Source organism: Apteryx mantelli, chromosome 9 (assembly GCF_036417845.1).
Source record: "Apteryx mantelli isolate bAptMan1 chromosome 9, bAptMan1.hap1, whole genome shotgun sequence".
Lineage (NCBI taxonomy): Eukaryota > Metazoa > Chordata > Aves > Apterygiformes > Apterygidae > Apteryx > Apteryx mantelli.
In genome coordinates, this window is record NC_089986.1 from 28167801 (window position 1) to 28185666 (window position 17866).

Genomic DNA, 17866 nt, shown 5'->3' on the forward strand with positions numbered 1-17866 from the left:
AGCAAAAAAGACACAGAAGTAGAAGCAAGAGGACAAAAGACAGGAGAAAGAGAACAAATTCTACTGGATTCATTTTGATCTGATTTCCTTTCTTTCTCCAATACCCCTGATGATGCATGCTATGACAGGAATCCCGGTGGTCCACAGCACAACGTGTACAGATTGACATAGCTCAAGCAAGTGGCGCAGCGTCAGATCCAAAGCCCACAGAAATAGCAGCAAAGCTCTGATGAATACGACAGGCATGGATCAGGCCCAGACTGAGCAGACGCCAGCTCCCCCGGCAGCCTTGTTTAAACTGTGAAGGATCCCAGGCTGAGGTCGGAGCCGTGCACTTCAGCCAGTTGTTTCTAATGATAGTGGCTATTGTGTAATTACTGACCATCTTATTTAAATATGCTAGGATTTTAATTAGGAAACTATCCACCACATACCTGGCAGTAAATACCATGAGAGAGAAGTTTGTACTTCTTTATGTTATTTTCACAGGTTAAATAATTTTGCCAGGGTTTGATAGTAGTTATCGCTCTGCTATTTGTGTCATCTTCCAAAAACACAGGACCCAGAATACATTCGCTTTTACAGAAACCCATGCAATTATACTCACTTTTTTCTTTTCTTTCCTGTTTTTTTTAAGGGAAGACAGAAGAGACATTTGGATGTACACCAGGAACAGCCATGAGGTCAAGAGATTGATCATTAACCAGTCACAAATATTGACAGTGGAGAAACAACCTTCTGGATTCTGTGAAACACAGCTGGAATCCAAAATCAAAATAAAATGGTGTGCATGTGTTTCTACACACATACCCACACATATTTTTACAAAGCTGTCTTTAAAAACATCTTCTAACAATAAAAGTCACTTCCTTGCAACAAATTTCTTCAGGAGAGTTTGGTACTTTTGAGAGAGGATTTTTGAAGCTCCATCTTCTTTCAGTAGGTAAGATCAACTGATGTGGAAAATACCCAAGCTGCTCTGTGTACACCTCTGTTGAAATATGCAAAGTCGTGAGCGTGTAGGAGGATTCACAGCCGGAGGGCAAATACTGCCCTGCAGTAATCGCAGCTATTCACAGACATTACGATTTCTGCCTCTAGTCAGACGCGTTTTGCTGGCTTTGAATACAATACCGCTTTCCTTCTAACTCAATGTCTAGCAACTTCAGTCTTCTCAGAAGCTTATATTCCTGGCTGAGGCCTCGGCTAGAAGGCTGCTGTTCAAAGAAGCATAATTCTTTAACATTCATTCATTTTTAAATCTAGTACCAAAGAAAAAGGCAGGGGGGAGAGATGGAGAGAGAGACAGATGCAGAGGGCTGAACGTACTCTTCACTTCCAGCTCGCCTCCAATGTGAAGCCCTTGGCCTGTGACTGCTGCTACTTTTATGCATGAATCAACTTCAGCGCTTGCTTAACAAGCATGTAAGCAGCTTGTCAGTCAACAAGCCTAAGTCCACAGATTTAAGTGATATTAAGCCTCTTTGCTTGAGAGCATATTAAATTTCTTACAAATTCTGATACAAATTTTTTGCAAACTGATTTTTTTTTTTTTAAATCTCACATCACAATTGCTGATATCCGTCACTGATCCAAAATGGGGTCCAAATCCTGACTGAGATGTTAGGAACATGTATCACCACACCAGAGCTGGCTTCACCTTTTCTCTACAAGATTAATTAATTTTAGCAGGTTTAAGTGCTAAGGTTAAAACAAGCCTAAATTGTGATTGTATTAAACTTCATTTTGACTATTACTGCTTCCTGTAGCCTTATTGGTGCTATATCTCTTTATTTTATTTACTGATACACTCAAGTACATATAGATATAGATGCAAACACATAAAAAAAAAGTTATCAGTAAATACTAGGTATGCTAATATTGCCTGCAACTGATTGCATTCACTAGCATAAGTGTTGTATTCTAACAATTTGCTTATCTTACTAATTAGAAGAGATTTACAGACATTAAGATAAAAGGAGCATGCAAAAGCTTGGAATTAATTGTTTTCAGTAACACTAGAACTCCTATTGACTTTTAAGGAAGTCTGTGCAGGGAGAAAATCAGGCACTGAGTTTGCAAGGAAGTGAAAACATGGAGAAGTTCTGCTGACCTGTTGAATTAACTTAATCTGCGAGCACTGGAGTGTGAATGAGTGGAGGCAATGATGATGCTATTAAAATTTCATTGCGTTGAAAGAAAAGCTGTGCACACGCAGAGCAAACCAAATTAGTTATTGTGGATAACATGACAGAGTAAAGCTGGAGTGACAGAACTGTATTACTAAGCTGATTTTTGAAACACTTTCTTAAATTGGTCTTTGTCTTTCATTCTGTCCTCTCCTGCCCCTCCCTCACCTCTCCAACCAGTTCAGTCATTTCACACTCCAAAGGCATATCCTCTGGACCACGGACTACCTGACTGCTTACAGCATCTAAGCGTAACAGGCTACTGTTTCTTGGCTGGAAGGCCTAAGTAGGACCATGCTACAAATAAACAACGTAAGCTAGAGAAAGTACCAAGGAAAACAGTACACGAGGTTAACATATACGCAATATTTAATACTGGAGATTTGACAGTACATTACACTGCATACCGTCACTCGCACACAGCCACAGTATTCCAGACTCGCAGTGAACGAATCAGCCGTTAACAGAAGCAGACATCTCAACTATATGGCGTTGGATCCAGTCAAGGTACTGGCTAACTTTGGTGTAGACTCCAAATTTCTCCGTTTTTCCACAGCCTTCGCCCCAGCTCACCAGTCCTACCAGAAACCAAGTATCCTTAAATTTAGTGATCATGGGGCCTCCACTGTCCCCCCTGCAGGAATCCTTCTTGTCTCCTAAGCTCCCAGCACACAGCATGTTATCAGAGATAGCAAATTTCATAGCTTGGGCACACTCGTTCCGGGCAACCATGGGGATTTCAATGTAACTGAGGACAGTAGAGTAATTCTTCTTGGCAACATCACTTGTGCTGCCCCAGCCAGTTATCACCATTTGCTTCCCATTTGTTGTCAGCTCACGTTCTGCCAGGTACCTGGTGGGAAGACAGATAGGGAGCACGTATTTGCTATACATCACAGGCTCAGCCAAGTGCAGCATCGCTATGTCATTATCAGAGGTCTCCTTGGTATAATTTTCATGGCTCACAAGTTTATCAACCCAAATGGTTTGCTCCTCTGCCTCAGTACGGAAACGGTGATATTTACCTGGAAGAGCAAACAAGAAGATGAGAGATGTCCCTGAACCTTCTGATCTGTCAAATCAAAGGGAGTCTTCCTTCACCTTCAACACCAAAGTCTTCGGATTACACTGGGGCTTTAGGAGTCTACGTTCTGCTTTTAATACCCTTGCAATATAGGCATTTGTTCATTTTGTTTCTAGGTTAACAGTGTTCTATTTAATTGCAGGACAAATCTTTATGCTTTTCATATTTGTCTGTATCATGATTAAATGTGGTACTAAATGAATTAGTACCCTAGAGTTAGGGTCATCTGCTGAGAAACTGAAATACTTCTGCACTGCCATGTTACGTCCATATTACAGTACCCTGCATGCAACTAGAGAGATCTTCTTGAGGAGGAAAATAATCTTCTTGGAATCAGCATTAAAAGCTGGGAGATCAAGAGTACCTCAAAGCAAGAAATTTACAGTAGTACATGAGCTTTTTGTGATATATCCAGTGTCTGAATGACTGAACTTCAGAATCTAAAAGATAAATGTGATGGATTAGTAAAGACTGTTCCTTTTTCAGATCTTAGATTTGTATTTTAAAGAGTTTCTGACCACTTAAGACTTCTCCTCCATTATTTGTGCTACACAATCACGGCCACTTCATGGGCCAAGCAGTTATGCAAAAGTTAATAGGAAACTAAGTTGAAAAGGGCCATAAAGGCAAGAACAAGTCATTTGTATGTGATACACTGGAAAAGAAAAGACAGAAAAGGATCTGTCTAATATGATCTTGAGACTGAGCCACAAAAAATAATTATTAGTGTATGCTGGGCTGTCACATTTCTGAACTGTGCTATCAGTTAATTTAAGATCATATCAATGCTGTATGTACTTGATAACAGTATTTCTCCTTTTTGAGGTTTGTCTATTATGCACATTCAAGCTGCAGGCAGGCATATATCCAAGCACAAGAAACAGAAGGATATCCAGGCTTGATGCCCCCCCCCCGCCCCCGCCCACGCTGTGCGCATGTGACAGAAATGCACTTTCTTTCGCAGTCCCTCTGTGGGTGATGTGGAGGTTGCTCTTTATCAGCGGCTTTTCAAATTCGTGATTCACAATACTACCCTTTACGTTTTTTCCCCCCTTGCTGTTAACCTTTTCCTTCTTTCAGTATTGAATCCTTTCAGATACAAACTCTAAGATCGAGGAGAAGCTGCTCTGACTTTGTGTGACCAAGGTCGGTCCTCTGAAGTCCCTTGCTTTAGTGTAAATTCCACTTTGCTTGAACCTGTCAAAGGGCTATTCCAGCTGTGGCTTTCTGTAAAAGAGTCAGTGTCTCCAAGCGTAGCAGCTTTATGACCAGCATTCATAACACGCACCAAGAATAATTCCAGAAATAGATTCTCGAAAAACCTCTTAAGTCCAGTCTTGGATCTTGGATTTCCAGATCACTTATTTCTGAGTCTCTCTTCTTGCTCCTTTGCAGACAGTCAACATTATCATATACAGCCACAGGGGACAGCACACTTCCACACCTGAAATGGATCTGCCAGGCATCTGTATTATATAGCACCAGAGCTTGAAGAGCTTGTAATTATCAAGCCATCACACAGAAATCTGTTTTTTTCCTGCTATTATGACCTCTCTTCTTTATGGTGGCAGTGTCCGTAGCGCCCTTGGAGCAGACTTCCTTACTACGCTCACCCACTTTACAGCAGCCTTGGCAAGGGGCTGACTGCCATGGATTCCCAGTGGTAAGGGGCAGGTTTTTATTCCCATCTTCACAGCTACAAAGCTCTGCTTTAGGCCTCAGAATTCACAGAAGCAACTGTGGACTCGGTCACTGTGAGAGCACCTCCTCTGGAGAAGCCAGTCGAGTTGTGTGGGACCATACCTTCGGCCAGGCTTCACAGGCTCTGGATACAAGCATGGCCCTGGACTCTCTAGATCCCGAGGGCCAACTACAAACAAGGGGGTGACAGCTCTTGCAGCAGTGCTACTAAAGCAGAGTTTCTCCCTTCTCCCCTCCAAACACCTCCACAAGAGAAGATCCTTTTGACCTCCGGTCATGAATACTTCCTTTCTCAGTTGCTAGCTACCCTAAGAGTTTCAGGGTCCTATCCACACCTGGATGTACTGAACCTAGAGACTGTGTGAAACACATCTAGTGCCTTCTACACATTAAGGAACATGATATTTTGTAGCTGGCAGAAAAATATTACTGTGAGGTTCTACATAAACAAGGAAGTTTAAGATCTGTTCTCGGAAGGGAGAGGCTGAGTATTTTGAATTGATGCAGCCATCGTTATATCCACCTCTCTGCTCTGGTTTCTTGGAGCTCTGAATATTCCTGTTAGTGCTGTAAGCTGGAGAGGTAGGAACAAGAGCTATGAGCAGGAGATTTGGGACGATGTTCTCAAACCCATCTTCCAAAACTTCAGCTACTCTAAGACGTAGCTTTTCATTTCAGACACCAACAAGCCATGTGAATCCTGCTCCAGGACAAGACTACTGCCCAAGCTCCTGACTGCAAACCCTGACGCAAGCTTCCTCTCCAGTTTTGCTCTTATGGACAGTCAGCAGAGAGGTGCAGCAGGATGAGGCCAGCTGATGGAAGCAGGTCCAGTATGAACTCCGCAGTTTCATGATGGATGCCTTCGTTACGGTCACAGAGTTCACACCTGCCCTGGCACAATGATGCCTCCATTCAAAACTCAGTTCCAGGTATCTCGGGGTCTTGATGGTGGATGTCTCTAGTGTTTAGAGCATGTGTGTCCTTCCCCAATGAGAACCAGCTTTTTTGGTGGCACTAAAGTGCCCAAAAGATACAAGTGAAAGGACAACCATGTGATGTTAAGCTGGGTCTTAGAAAGGTTCCCTTTTATTTGGCCCAGAGTATCATTTGGAGATTAAGAATCTTCTTTCTCTTGTTGGTGAAGTCTCAGGCTGTGACCGTCTCAGCACTGCACATGCACCCCACAGCACTGTAGAGGACCTTTCTGTGGTTTCCATGTCACCACAGCAAGATTCCTCAAGGCTTAAAGAGAGGGGTTCTCCTGTCATAAGTCACAACTCTCAGTCCATGGCCACACACTTGCTTCTTCCTGTATTAATGAAGATCTTGTGGGTAGCTTAGGAAACTGGGAGAGATTCACCTCCTTCTTGCTGATCATCCTTACACTACAAATTATTCTGTATATTCAATATAAATTATTATGTGTATTCTCCAAATTTGTGTGTAAGGTGTCTCCTGAGTTTCAGTTGAGCCAAAAAAATTAATCTTCTCAAACCAGGGTTCTCAAGTGCTGACACCATTCTTCAGCCTTTGAAAACTATTTATCCTTTTTTTTTTTCATTTGGATAGCACAAGTCTCTCTTGACAGATCCCACCCCTTGTTTCTTTGCTGCAGAAAGAGATCTTTGGGCATGGCTATCCCAGCTGAAAGCTTGTCACACTGGAGAGATCTCCACCAAGACCTGCAGGGTGAGACCCAGGTGGAGTGATTTGAGTACACCCTCAGTATTTCCCCTAGGCAATATTTTCATCCTTGAGACCTGCAGGTCTGTCCCCATGAAGTTCCATTCAGAGCTACGTCAAGCACCACTGAGGATTCCAACATAGAACTCAATAGCTGCTTTTCCCAAAAAACATTCCAAGACCCTTTATCAAGTAACCTGCACAAGTTTCTGCTTCTTAGGACTCACTATAACCTGAAGCTACATATGAACAATCGCTCAATAGGGAAGAAAGTTACTAGTAACTTGAAGCGTTTGGAGATGTGTAGTTGGTATGCATAGTTTAGGGGTATATCTATAAGCTACCGCATTCACTTCTACTTTGAAGTCCCTCTACAGAAAAAGTGGCTATTCTGGCACTAAGAGAACGCTTCTCCATTCATCTTGTATGTTGAACAATGGAGGATGGACATAAACATATCCATCCATATGTCTCTTAAATGTCTCTGGCCTCACATGTTTTCACATCGACAGTGTATATGGAACATACAAAAACCAATACATTTCCAAGGCCTTCCACAATTACCAAGACAACCTTTTCACGAAAGGAGAAAGAAAGCAGTTCAGCTATTATCCCTCTAATGTCACCAATAGTAGATAGCAAACATTCAACCAAAAAGAAACTCTACTTAAATTTGAATGGAACACTAATTATTTTTTTCTCTTAATTCAGGAGTAGTACTGTACTCCATATATGTTTTGTCATGCTCAAGAGCAGCAGTGCTAGTAATGGTTAGCTACATTACAGATCATCTGTCAGTGTTGCTATTCTGCGGCACCTCTCCTCCTTCTCTACCAGTTCTCTTAAGCAAAGGTGTTTGAATTTATCAAAAGGTAGGAAGAGGCACTGTGACATTGATGCATACCGAGGTTCTTTCTCCTCTTGGGCTCAAGACTTCACATACACTTTGGAAGGAGGAGAGTTTCTTTAGCATTGGGGTGACCTTAAATAATTTTACCAGCAGAAACACACAAGCAGAAGAGCTTTCCTAGAAGAGAATCTGAAGTTGAGGGCACAGATTATCTTAACTTTCCCATCTTTCTACCTTCAAGACAGGCAGCAAAGCTCAGAAGACAATAGCTCACTCCCATGGTAAGTAGACAGCTGCTCAAGTGAAATCATATGGTTTTACTAATATTTTTTGATTTGGGCTAAAGTGCATATTAAAATGCTACCTAGACAACCCACTTCTACATCCAGAAGGACTTTCATCTTTATAACCTACTGGTCTTACTCCTGAGATGACAAAGCTTAGGAATGAAAGAGTTGTATTTAAAAAAAGGGATAGATTTTTTTTTTTTTCCATACCAAGTTTTACTTTGAATCCCTCTCTTGCTTCAATGCAGTGTGCTGCTGTTAGGACCCAAGATGGATGGATGAGAACGCCCCCACACAGAAATTTCCCATTGATATTTTGCAGCATAACCTGAAACAAAGAAAGAGAGGTCTCACATCACAGGAAATATGGCTCACAAAATGTACACATTCTTCTTCCTGGTTGCAAAATACACTAATGCATCAGGCACCAAAGCATATTACATTCATTGAGGTCAAAGCTCTGCAGTGGGACAAAAGGACTATGAAGAAGGTCTCTATGGAACATCTACAAAGAGGTTATGAGTTCTTCCTGAATGAGGGCTGGCTTCATCCAAATCAGCATGGGACGATGTTGGCCACTGCGAGGAAGCACTCTGATACTTCAGAAACTTTGTAACTCAGAGCTCAAATGAGGGGATTATTCTTCTGTCCACTGCATGCCAGAAGACAGTATGTTGACTCAGGCTGCAATTCTCATGCGATGGTGTAAAAGGGCCTTTTATGTCAAAGAGGAACTAGGCTCTGAGTATACACACTCACTGGTTCCATGGTACGCTCTGTAAGGTCTCCTCTCTCTCTCTGACATCCCAACTTACTCTATAAAGCTATGGCATATTCTGCTGACTACACCTGCTAACTTGAATTTATGACAGATAAAGCTTATAAGAACAGATACACACAGAAAGGGGGAGAAGATTACCTTCCACTCCTACCTTAATGCTCTACGGTAGCTGCAGCACGCAGCAGGCTGCATGAGCTGCAGAGATGAAGTGGCCTCCCCAGCACAGAGTGACAGAATAGGTGAGTGTCATCACTGTCCCTTCTCTTGGCACTGTTGGCAAGGTAAAAAACTTGGCAACCGTGACAAGCCAAGAGTCCTAACAGATGAGAAACTATTCCTCTGGTACTCCAACTTTCAAGTTACTCTTGAAAAATCTAAGCCAAGGGAATCTTAGCTTTGTGCGATGCCACCACTGGTAATGTAGGAGCCTTTCTGGAGCAGCTGGGCAGGCAGAACTGTTCTGGAAATACCTATTTGTGAAAGATTCTTTTCTCCTCACCTGCCAAGGGCTGTCTCCTCTTCTTCCTGGTTTCCCCTCAATGAGCCGAATATTGAATAGTGCTTTGGCTTCAGCGTAGTCAATTTTCACTCTTCCACAAGGGAACTCCACTACAAGAGATGCAGAGAAGTTAGCTAGCAAAGACCAGATCACCTAAGAAAAAGCCTCTTCCAAAAGCTTTCCCCTGTGTCTCTAAACTAGGCTGCACTATTAGCGGCTTCGTGGAAGTCCCTTGCTGCTTTGTGGAAGAGGTAGTTTCCTGATCCCCCTGTATGACTCCATGAGGTAAGCAGAGGCACAGGTTGGATTCTTAATGGCCATAAAGTGGGTATGGAGCTGGGAAACGCAGGCACAGAGTTACTCTCCATGCAGTGGGTGCTTTGAAAATTATTAGGAAATGCAGGAAAAACAATTCTGTAAAAGCCCCTTATTTCACACTTGAATAATCCTCTGTCAGATCTGGACTACAAACACCCTCTTCTTACCGACAGTCTTGCACATGGTATGGTCGCTCATCAAGTGATATCCGGATGCGCAGCTGCAGCGGCGGCCCTGGTTGGCAGGGTCATCCCTACAGAAGTGCTCACATCCTCCATTGTTGATAGAACAGTTGGTGTATTTGACCTCTGGGGAGAAAAAGAGGAACAGCAAGAGAGACGTGAGAAGTTGGAAAGCTGAAGAGTCACATGAGGGTAAAGCTGCAAAATGACATCAGGGCCTGAGACAGCAAACAGGCCAGAATAAGGCAGTGGGGAGACGGAGAACCCAGAGGTTACTGGCAGGGCAGGTACAGACTGAAGAATGCAAATATTCTTTGTCACTGAGTCTGAGTCAGACAGCAGCATGTGTCATTGACACATGATACCCATGCTCATCACCGAGTGTACTAGCCAGCTTTTCACCGAGGAAGAAATTGTCACAGTATGACAATCAAATCTTTGCAGTGGGTTGTTTTTAACCCTGTATTGTAAAAAGACCCCTCACCACCATCCATTGTACTGACAGGGCTAAAGCTATTGAAAATCCTGCTTTACAGAATTATTTCCAATATTTCTGTAAAACTTAGATGCCTCAGATCTCCAAACTTTTCCCATGGCAACACAAAACTCATTTTGCTTTAGATAAGCACAAATAATCCTTTTACCACATCATGAAGTAACACAGAAATCACATCAGAAATGAAAGCAAGTATACTGTGCAATGCCAAAATGTTGATCTCTGTACCCTGAGATCTCTATCACTAATAATGTTATTTTATAGTGGATTAAAGACAGCATTACCATAATTGCACAAAGCTCCCTCCCAGCCTTTGTTACAGATGCAGGAATATTCTCCAATATTGTCCTTGCAGATCCCATTGGAACAAGGCTGTGGGTCACACTGATCTCCATCTGAAACAGAGGCAGGAAAACCCAGAGCCTGAACCCTACAGGAGCCTCAAAGATCAAATGCCAACACCAGCAGACCTTCCCAAAATTGTGCACCACAGAGTTTCTGCTACCAAATGGTGACAACTCTGCGGAGCTGGCCCAGAGACAAGGGCACTTATTTGGGTTCTGAATCACAGCTGTGGAGTGAATGGAGCAGGCAGAAGGGAAAGGCAGAGCAGGAGGAGGCAGACAGGTCAAAGGCAGGTTTACTGGGGGACCGAAGAGCAAAGGTGGGGCTTTGCTCTGGACCCTGCCAGGCAGGATTAGAACATCAGCGATCACTTTTGACCAGTGGTTTAGCTCCAGGAGATGACTGACAATAGGCACAGAGGTACTTGAAGCTTTTCGTGAAGGCTGGGTATAGGATGGGACAGAAAGACATTCTTTGCACACCCCACACAAGAAAGGAGAATTTGAATTAGTATGTGGTACATAACAGCAGGAATGCAGAAGACTAGTTGCCCACGAGGAAACGCAGAGAGATGATTAGGAAAGTCTTTTTTACTTACCTACATATTTGCTCCAAAAATCTAGCTGTGGAGAAACAAAACTTAGATTAAGGCTAGAAGGAGACTTTTGACAAGCAAGGGATTTGAAGTGTATCATGGTCTTGGCCAAAAAAACACAGCGCTTTGGTCAATAGGATCGGTGGCATTTTTCTTGACAGTGTTGTGACAGGCACCACAAGCCAACAAAACTGGCCAGTGCTCAGGTTCACATGTCACAGCCACCTCCTGCCCGGCACGGATCCCTCCTGCCCTGCTTGCAGACTCACCAGCACCACCACTCCCCTGTATCCTCTCACAGCCTCCCTGTTTCCTTGTCACTTTACCAGGTAAATCACCTGCACTGTCGAGTGCGCAGCTACATCTGTGTACAGTTAGGCAAAACATGGGGCTTGTGAAGGCAGTGAAAGAATCTGGGATCTGAGGGACAGCAAGGATGGGTTAGTCCTGTGTGGTGAGCCTACTGTATGTAAGGCAATAGTAAGGCACTAAGAAAAAGCCCAAGCCAACATGCCAATCAGAGGTGAAAAGGTGCAGGGAACAGTGATGCTGAGGATAAATGTAGTGTCCAGTTGAAAAGGTGAGGTTTGGAGAAGGGGAGAAGAGCTAGTGATGAGCAGAAACATTTGTCAGGCACAGGTGGGAGACTGCGGAGATGCACCGAAAGGCTGCCAGAGCTGGGGAACGGACAAGAGAGGGCAAAGGACTGTGAAAAACTCAGGTGTAGCAAGAATAGCCAAGCAGGGATTAGGATTACCTGGCTGGGACCTAAATCTCATGATTGGGTCAGGCAGGGCGTCCATGAGCAACCAAGTGCTATGGCTCAAAGAACAGGCGGTAACTTGACAATCGCTGTAACACAATGACTTTCAAAAACATGCCTATACCTTAAGAGCCAGAAGTGATGCGTGTTCAGCGCTGATAGCAAGCTCTCCTATGCCCCGGAGTGCAATACTTTAAGAAAACAAATAATTGATTGGTTAAGTGTCATGTTAATCCTTACAGAAACAACTTACTGTTGCTTCTCTGGTTTCAAATATCTCACTGGCCTCCTCGAAGTCACACTGTTCTTCATTGCACTCACGTTCCACAGAGCCTGGCTTGAGCTCTTCCAAAAAAGAGTTTGCCCGCTTCTGGATTCTCAGGACTTGGTTTGCATCTTTGTTGCTGTAAAATACTGGAAGCAAAAACATGAGAGCACAAGCAGGGAACCCTTGGAAGTGCTGTGCACAGGCTGATGCTCAGTGTGATGCTTTTGGACCTGTTCTCCGAGCGAGCACAGTATCACCTTGAGCAACCTGCTCCCTGTTTTTCAGCAATGCCAAGCTCCGAGGGGAGCACTGCTGAAATGAGGTGAGAGATGTTTCAGAGCCTCCTCAGTCATGCACAGCCAGACACAATCAGTCAATGCACTAAAAACACTGGGTGGAAAGTCTGGCCTGCTCCAGAGGTGCCCCAGAGAAGTCACGGTTGATACAGCTGGAATAAAAGAACATGGAAAGTAAGCAGTGACTGGTTTTACAATGGCATCTTGAATTGTTGCTAACAAAATTCCTTGGGCTCTACACGATTGCTAGCAACAGTACAGTACCTCTGCCAAAGGCTGGGGTCTCTACCTCATGTCCACGTGCATTTCTCCCTAAACTGGTACTACAGAACTTTCAATATGTGCTCCTGTCCTACGCCCAGCACGCCATCCTGGAACTGGCAAGTAGTGCTAAAGGTATCACTGGCTCGTGGCACCTGTCCGTGTGGCGGGTCTGCTCCAGCGATGGGTCCAAGTTCTACTTCTGCCAAGGGGCTGTCAGTGCGCTCTGCAGAGCGCCCCGTGTCCCCCGGGCCTGCTGACTGCCAGGCACACCACCCAGACCGGCTGACTGCCCCTCGCAAAAAGCCATGAAGATTCGTGCGTTGCAGGGTCTGGCATCAAGAGCAGGGTTTACGGTTAGAGAGAGGGAAGGACCCAACAGCCAAGGCAGGTGAACTGCGAAGGCAGGCTGCCCGGACTCTGTTTCCGGCTGTGTTCTCAGGAAGGCTCACAACTGCACAGAAGCATGTTTCTCTGCACGTGACGGTTCATACAGCAATTCGTTTGAGCTCTAAGGCTTGCCTGCTTTTTTGACTGGAACATTTGTACTAGGCAGAGGCTAAGATAGAGAGCTGGCTGAAAACTGTTAGTGATCCTCCCTGAAGAACACTATTACCACTGGAATAGGCCCTCTCCAGCACACCGAAAGAGCTTGCTCTAAAAAACAGGGGCTGTCCGTGCTCTGTTGCAGGAGCAAGCCTGAGCCGCTGCTCCGCAATGCTCTTGCTCAGATAGCTCGCAGTGCTTGAAAAGGCAAGGTCCAGGCAGCCATCACGGCTCACCACCCTGCCTGTGAACCTCTGCTAGTGAAGAATTCAAACTCTTAACGGGAATGATCCAGCCATTCCCGGCCACTGACAGCAAAACGAATGCACTGGTGCTAATTGGAAGAGGGTGAAGGATATCTCTAAAATGAACAACTTACTTGAGGCACCATACATTTGTGAAGAGCAGGCTGCCAGCAGCACCCCTACGGTGACGAGCTTCCACATACTGCAGCAGGAATCACCTGAGGAAGAAAAGGCAGGCATGGAAGTGAGCACCCTGCTGGAGACAGTTTCTATTGACACAGGTCAGCTAGTTCCCTAACTTATTTCTTCCACAGAGCAGCTCCCTGGCCAAATGCTGGTGCGCCTTGACTTTCTCCTTGCTTTCAGCTCCAAAGCAGCTGCTCATTAGAGGCCCTCCAGCCTGGTCTGCCAGTTCCCTTTACCCCATCAGCAGCTCTGCCAGAACATTTCTTGTCTGCCCCAACATCCTCCCCTTGTCCCCAGACATCTTTGACAAGCTTTATGCTTCATTAGATAAATTTGCACTTTGAAATCCTGAAGGATACAATACTTTTGAAGCACTTACTGCTTTATTCAGTGCGAGTCAGCGTGATCTATTCTTCCACCATGAGCTCTGCTGGAAGTTAGTTAATCCATAACTTCAGATATTTACTCTCTGGGGTGACATGAAGTGCTTTCCTTTTAGTCATTAAGCAAACAGTGTGCAGGGGGAGCCTGACAATTACCTGCATGCAGGAGAAAAGTGAAACAGTGGAGGCATCTGCTCTGCCTTTTTCAAATCTGTTTTTTCACTTTTGATTCCCTAACAAATAGTAATGGTTACACTTAGCTTGTAAGTGTAACCACATCGGTGCTGGGGTCTCTGAGATCCCACCACCTTTGCACAGCACTCAGTCACCCCAAACGGGCACAGCTTGCTATTTTTAATAGTCCTCCCACTTTATTTTCTCCTTAAAGTTTCCACCACAAAACAGCCAAGGCAACTAAGCCTCCCTCCGTACACATGAGCAGATGGTGGGGTGCCCTGGCACCCCCATTAGCATCTGGGGCGACGAGGCAGGGCAAGGAGTCTGTACCAGTGCGCGGCAGCTTTTGGTGCTCTGGATTAGCTCATGTTAACACAAGATCTTCTATTTGAATTTGGAATAATAAAACTTTTAGAGGGAAAAAACGCAACGTTTCAGAATTTTTCACATCTCAGAAATGGCACAAACCAGTGTATTCCCCTTCTCTGAAGGCAGCTCTTACAGCAGCACGTCTGTGAGCTGTACAGCGCCCGATTCCGTGCAAGTTACCTGTGCAACGGTGCGTCCGTCGGGGTTCCTCATCGGGAACAGCACTGCCCCGGTGTCAGGAAAAGCTGGGCCTCCCTGGGATCTCAGCTCCCATCCAGCGGCACTGCTGAGGAGAGCTCTGATTGTGTAAAACAACTTTTTTTCCCCTCCTTACAAGCTTGGCCATGGACTTTCTCAAAAACAAGCTCTCTTTACACACAAAGTTTATATTTCAAAGTTCACCCATTCTGGATTGTGTTAAAGAGCAGCGGCATCCAAAATAAAATTACGGTTGGGGAATGCACATGTGTGTACAGCGAAGCTCTACTGATGTACTCTTTCCCCTCAGTTCAGCCACTCAATAGCAAGCTTTCAGCTAGGATTAATGAATAGCAGATTTTTGCTCAAAATAAAGAAAAGTTTATGAAATGGGTTTGAAGACAGCAATCGCAAACTAGGAAATCTAAAAAGAAACAAGTGTGTTACCATTTCTTCCATCTATTAAACATACAATATTTGTAGCTGGCTTAGTTGTCTAGAAATAGTGCTATGCTACTACCTGTCTTTGAACACGCTTTTGTTCCCGAGACTTGGTGTAGGTTGGAAATTCAGGACAAGCACATCAATGGCCAACCTGAAATGTTTAAAACCCAGTGGGTCAGCCTCCTAGGAACCCGTGGCGTTTTTTGAAAACTATACTAATATTCAGGAAGAACGAATTGAGTTCTTCATCAGCCCTTGCATTTTGGGGGCCTTTGAATTCCTGCTTTCTCTTGCTATCACAGTGCAGAAATACGCATTTAAAAGCAAACATTTGTGTTCTCACATAAATGCATGACTCCAGGAGCAAGGGATTCAAGAAAAGATACTCCAGGATACTTGAAGATCTGTGCAAAGATCTACCAAATCTTGCAAGCCAGGGAACAGTATGAATCTAAATCATTACAGTGTTGGGCTCACTACTTTCTAAGCTCACCTTCATTAAAAGAATAATGATTTTTCTGAGGGTGGAAGAGGAAGGTAAAGAGGAGCAAACCAAGAAAGTTCACGAGACTGCCAAGACAGAGGAGGCTCCAAACCATTTTAATTAACACCGTAGAGAGCTGTGATGCACACAGTATTATGAACAGGCATTGATAATCAAAGGAAAGCATCTCCATAAAGTAAAAAAAGGATCATGGAACTTTCAAATTTCACAGCTTAAAGATATCCCTCCTTACAACCTGACCTGCAAAGAGCATACCAGACTGGAGTTTATTTTTCTCACTTCCCCTGCATATAAAAAAAGCTGAAAGTTTTGTCTTCCTCCTGTTCCTACCGTAAGCTTTCTGCAAACGGCTCAAAAGTGCCCTCAGCCTTCAGCTTCTTAGCCAGCAGTGCTGAATCTTTCCTCTCAAACGCTTCCAAATTTAAATTGTAATTTAAAATGTAATTTTCCAGAAATTACATTAAAAACTTCAACTCCTCCCATCAGGCGGCACAGGCCTCTCACCAACTTGTTTATAATGGACCGGAGAGCTGAAGCCGCCCCCTTCCCTGCTCCCCGAGGAAAGCCACAGGCAACCACTGAGGGGGATTTTACCCGAAGCCAGCAAAACTGCTGCATCTTTTAGGTCACGTGCAAATTCACCCACTTGTTCTTTTCTTGTGAAGACAGTTAAGACTCACTAGCTTAAAGGGCATTTGGGAAGCCAGCCAAAAGCTTGAACTCTTCAGACCGGAGAACGGCAATGTATTTCTGAGCTACGATTAACACAGCCTCACTTTGCAGGGCCTCAGGACCTCCTCGTCCTGCCCACAGGGGATCTGCACCTGCCTGGCCGCCCGAGGCCCCGCTGGCGGCTGCACGGCTACGCGTCCCGGCCGGGCACACAGCTACCGCGCAGGGAACTTACCTTCCGACTCTGATGCTGCTCAAGGCTCCTCCTCAACCTGCTCATTTCCAGGGCTGCCGTCCCATGGGAGCGGCTCTCCTCCACTGCTCGACTCGGACGTTTTATGCTATATTAAAAAGACCCCCCCCAACAACATAGAAGATGAAAAGCAGCAGAAGAGCTGAGCATTACGAGACTTTAAAAAACAAGACAAAAAAGCCCCCTCTGCTACTTGAAGACCTTTGCAGCACACCTCCCTTCCAACCTCTCCACCCCGCGAGACCCATCGGATCAGCCAGAGCAAGGGGAAGGCAGCCCTGCGCAGCAGCTCTGACATCCCAGCAACGAGACACTGAGTGGGGCAGAGAGCTTCTCGCTACTGGCTTCTGCCACCTAAATGAAGAAAGACCAAAATTAATTTAATTACCTGTACCAGAGGAGTAAACAGATCTTCTTTCGGCTGTGTCTTTCTTTGCTAGTTTTCGGTAGTGCTAATTATTGACATTCAGGTCCAGTGTGTGTGTGTGAGCACAGGCAATTTTTCTTTTCTCCTTGTTATTAAGACTAAGCAACTAACGTCTTAAAGAGGATTTCTACCACTTCTGTCTTGCAACAGTCTATAACTTTACTATCGTTTCTTATGTTCCTGTCAAATACTTTACTGCCCCTGCACAAAGACACAGTAAATTTGTCAGTTCAGCTATCAAGTACAAAGGTCTTTTTCACAAGAAAAATATTCACAACGACCATGCTCTAAGTTTAAGAGTAATCTGCTGGAAGTTTCTTGTTAACATCTTACAAGCCCATTGATCTGCACGAGTGGAAGGGAAAGCTGAGCACAGTCTGATCCACAGCCTGCTCAGCCAAACATCTCCAAACCTTTTAGTTTCAAGTTTGCAGGTGTCATTTTACAGCAGCCGATTTCTACCACATGGGAAAGTTCATTTCTTCCATGTTTTTGTAAACACGCTTTCATTTCTTCCGGTCACCGTATACATTATCTTCAACAAACTGCAAGCACAGAGGCCCACGCAGTCAAACAGCAGTGGAGAAACAACAGTTCCTCTCACTTCAGAGCATGGCACCACTGAAACCGGAGGATGCTGTCACACCACACAGCCTGACAAGAGGTCTACGGGCACGGGGGAATTGCCCGTAAGGAGAAAGCAGAACCAACAAACACCCTGCTAAATTTCTGAGGGGCGTCTTCCCATCTACCTGTGGTCTGCAGCCAGCAGAAATATCACCAGAACGAGCAGCAGTGAAACCATCGCTGTCAAAGCAGCTCTTCTTTTGTTCCCTGCAGAGATATAGCTAATAAAAAAT

The 17866-nt window shown here is 44.6% G+C and overlaps 1 protein-coding gene across 3 annotated transcripts; it reads right to left on the reverse strand.

The window, feature by feature from the left end:
* Positions 1 to 2540: 2540 nt before the first annotated feature.
* On the reverse strand, positions 2541 to 17083 carry LOC106484473 (vitamin K-dependent protein C-like). Of its 3 annotated transcripts, XM_013942677.2 has the most exons (12): positions 16968 to 17083; positions 16562 to 16667; positions 14688 to 14793; positions 13958 to 14117; positions 13527 to 13610; positions 12030 to 12190; positions 11017 to 11041; positions 10358 to 10468; positions 9563 to 9703; positions 9078 to 9187; positions 8008 to 8125; positions 2541 to 3214 (listed from the first exon to the last, which is right to left on the reverse strand). In XM_013942677.2, exons 5-12 carry the CDS (start codon positions 13591 to 13593, stop codon positions 2643 to 2645), a joined length of 1305 nt encoding a protein of 434 aa, XP_013798131.2. In that variant the 5' UTR covers positions 13594 to 13610; positions 13958 to 14117; positions 14688 to 14793; positions 16562 to 16667; positions 16968 to 17083; the 3' UTR covers positions 2541 to 2642. The 3 variants fall into 3 exon arrangements, with proteins under 3 accessions (XP_013798131.2, XP_067158108.1, XP_067158109.1); XM_067302007.1 differs by lacking the exons at positions 13958 to 14117; positions 14688 to 14793; XM_067302008.1 differs by lacking the exons at positions 13958 to 14117; positions 14688 to 14793; positions 16562 to 16667; positions 16968 to 17083 and having other exon boundaries at positions 12030 to 12492.
* Between the last annotated feature and the right edge of the window lie 783 nt (positions 17084 to 17866).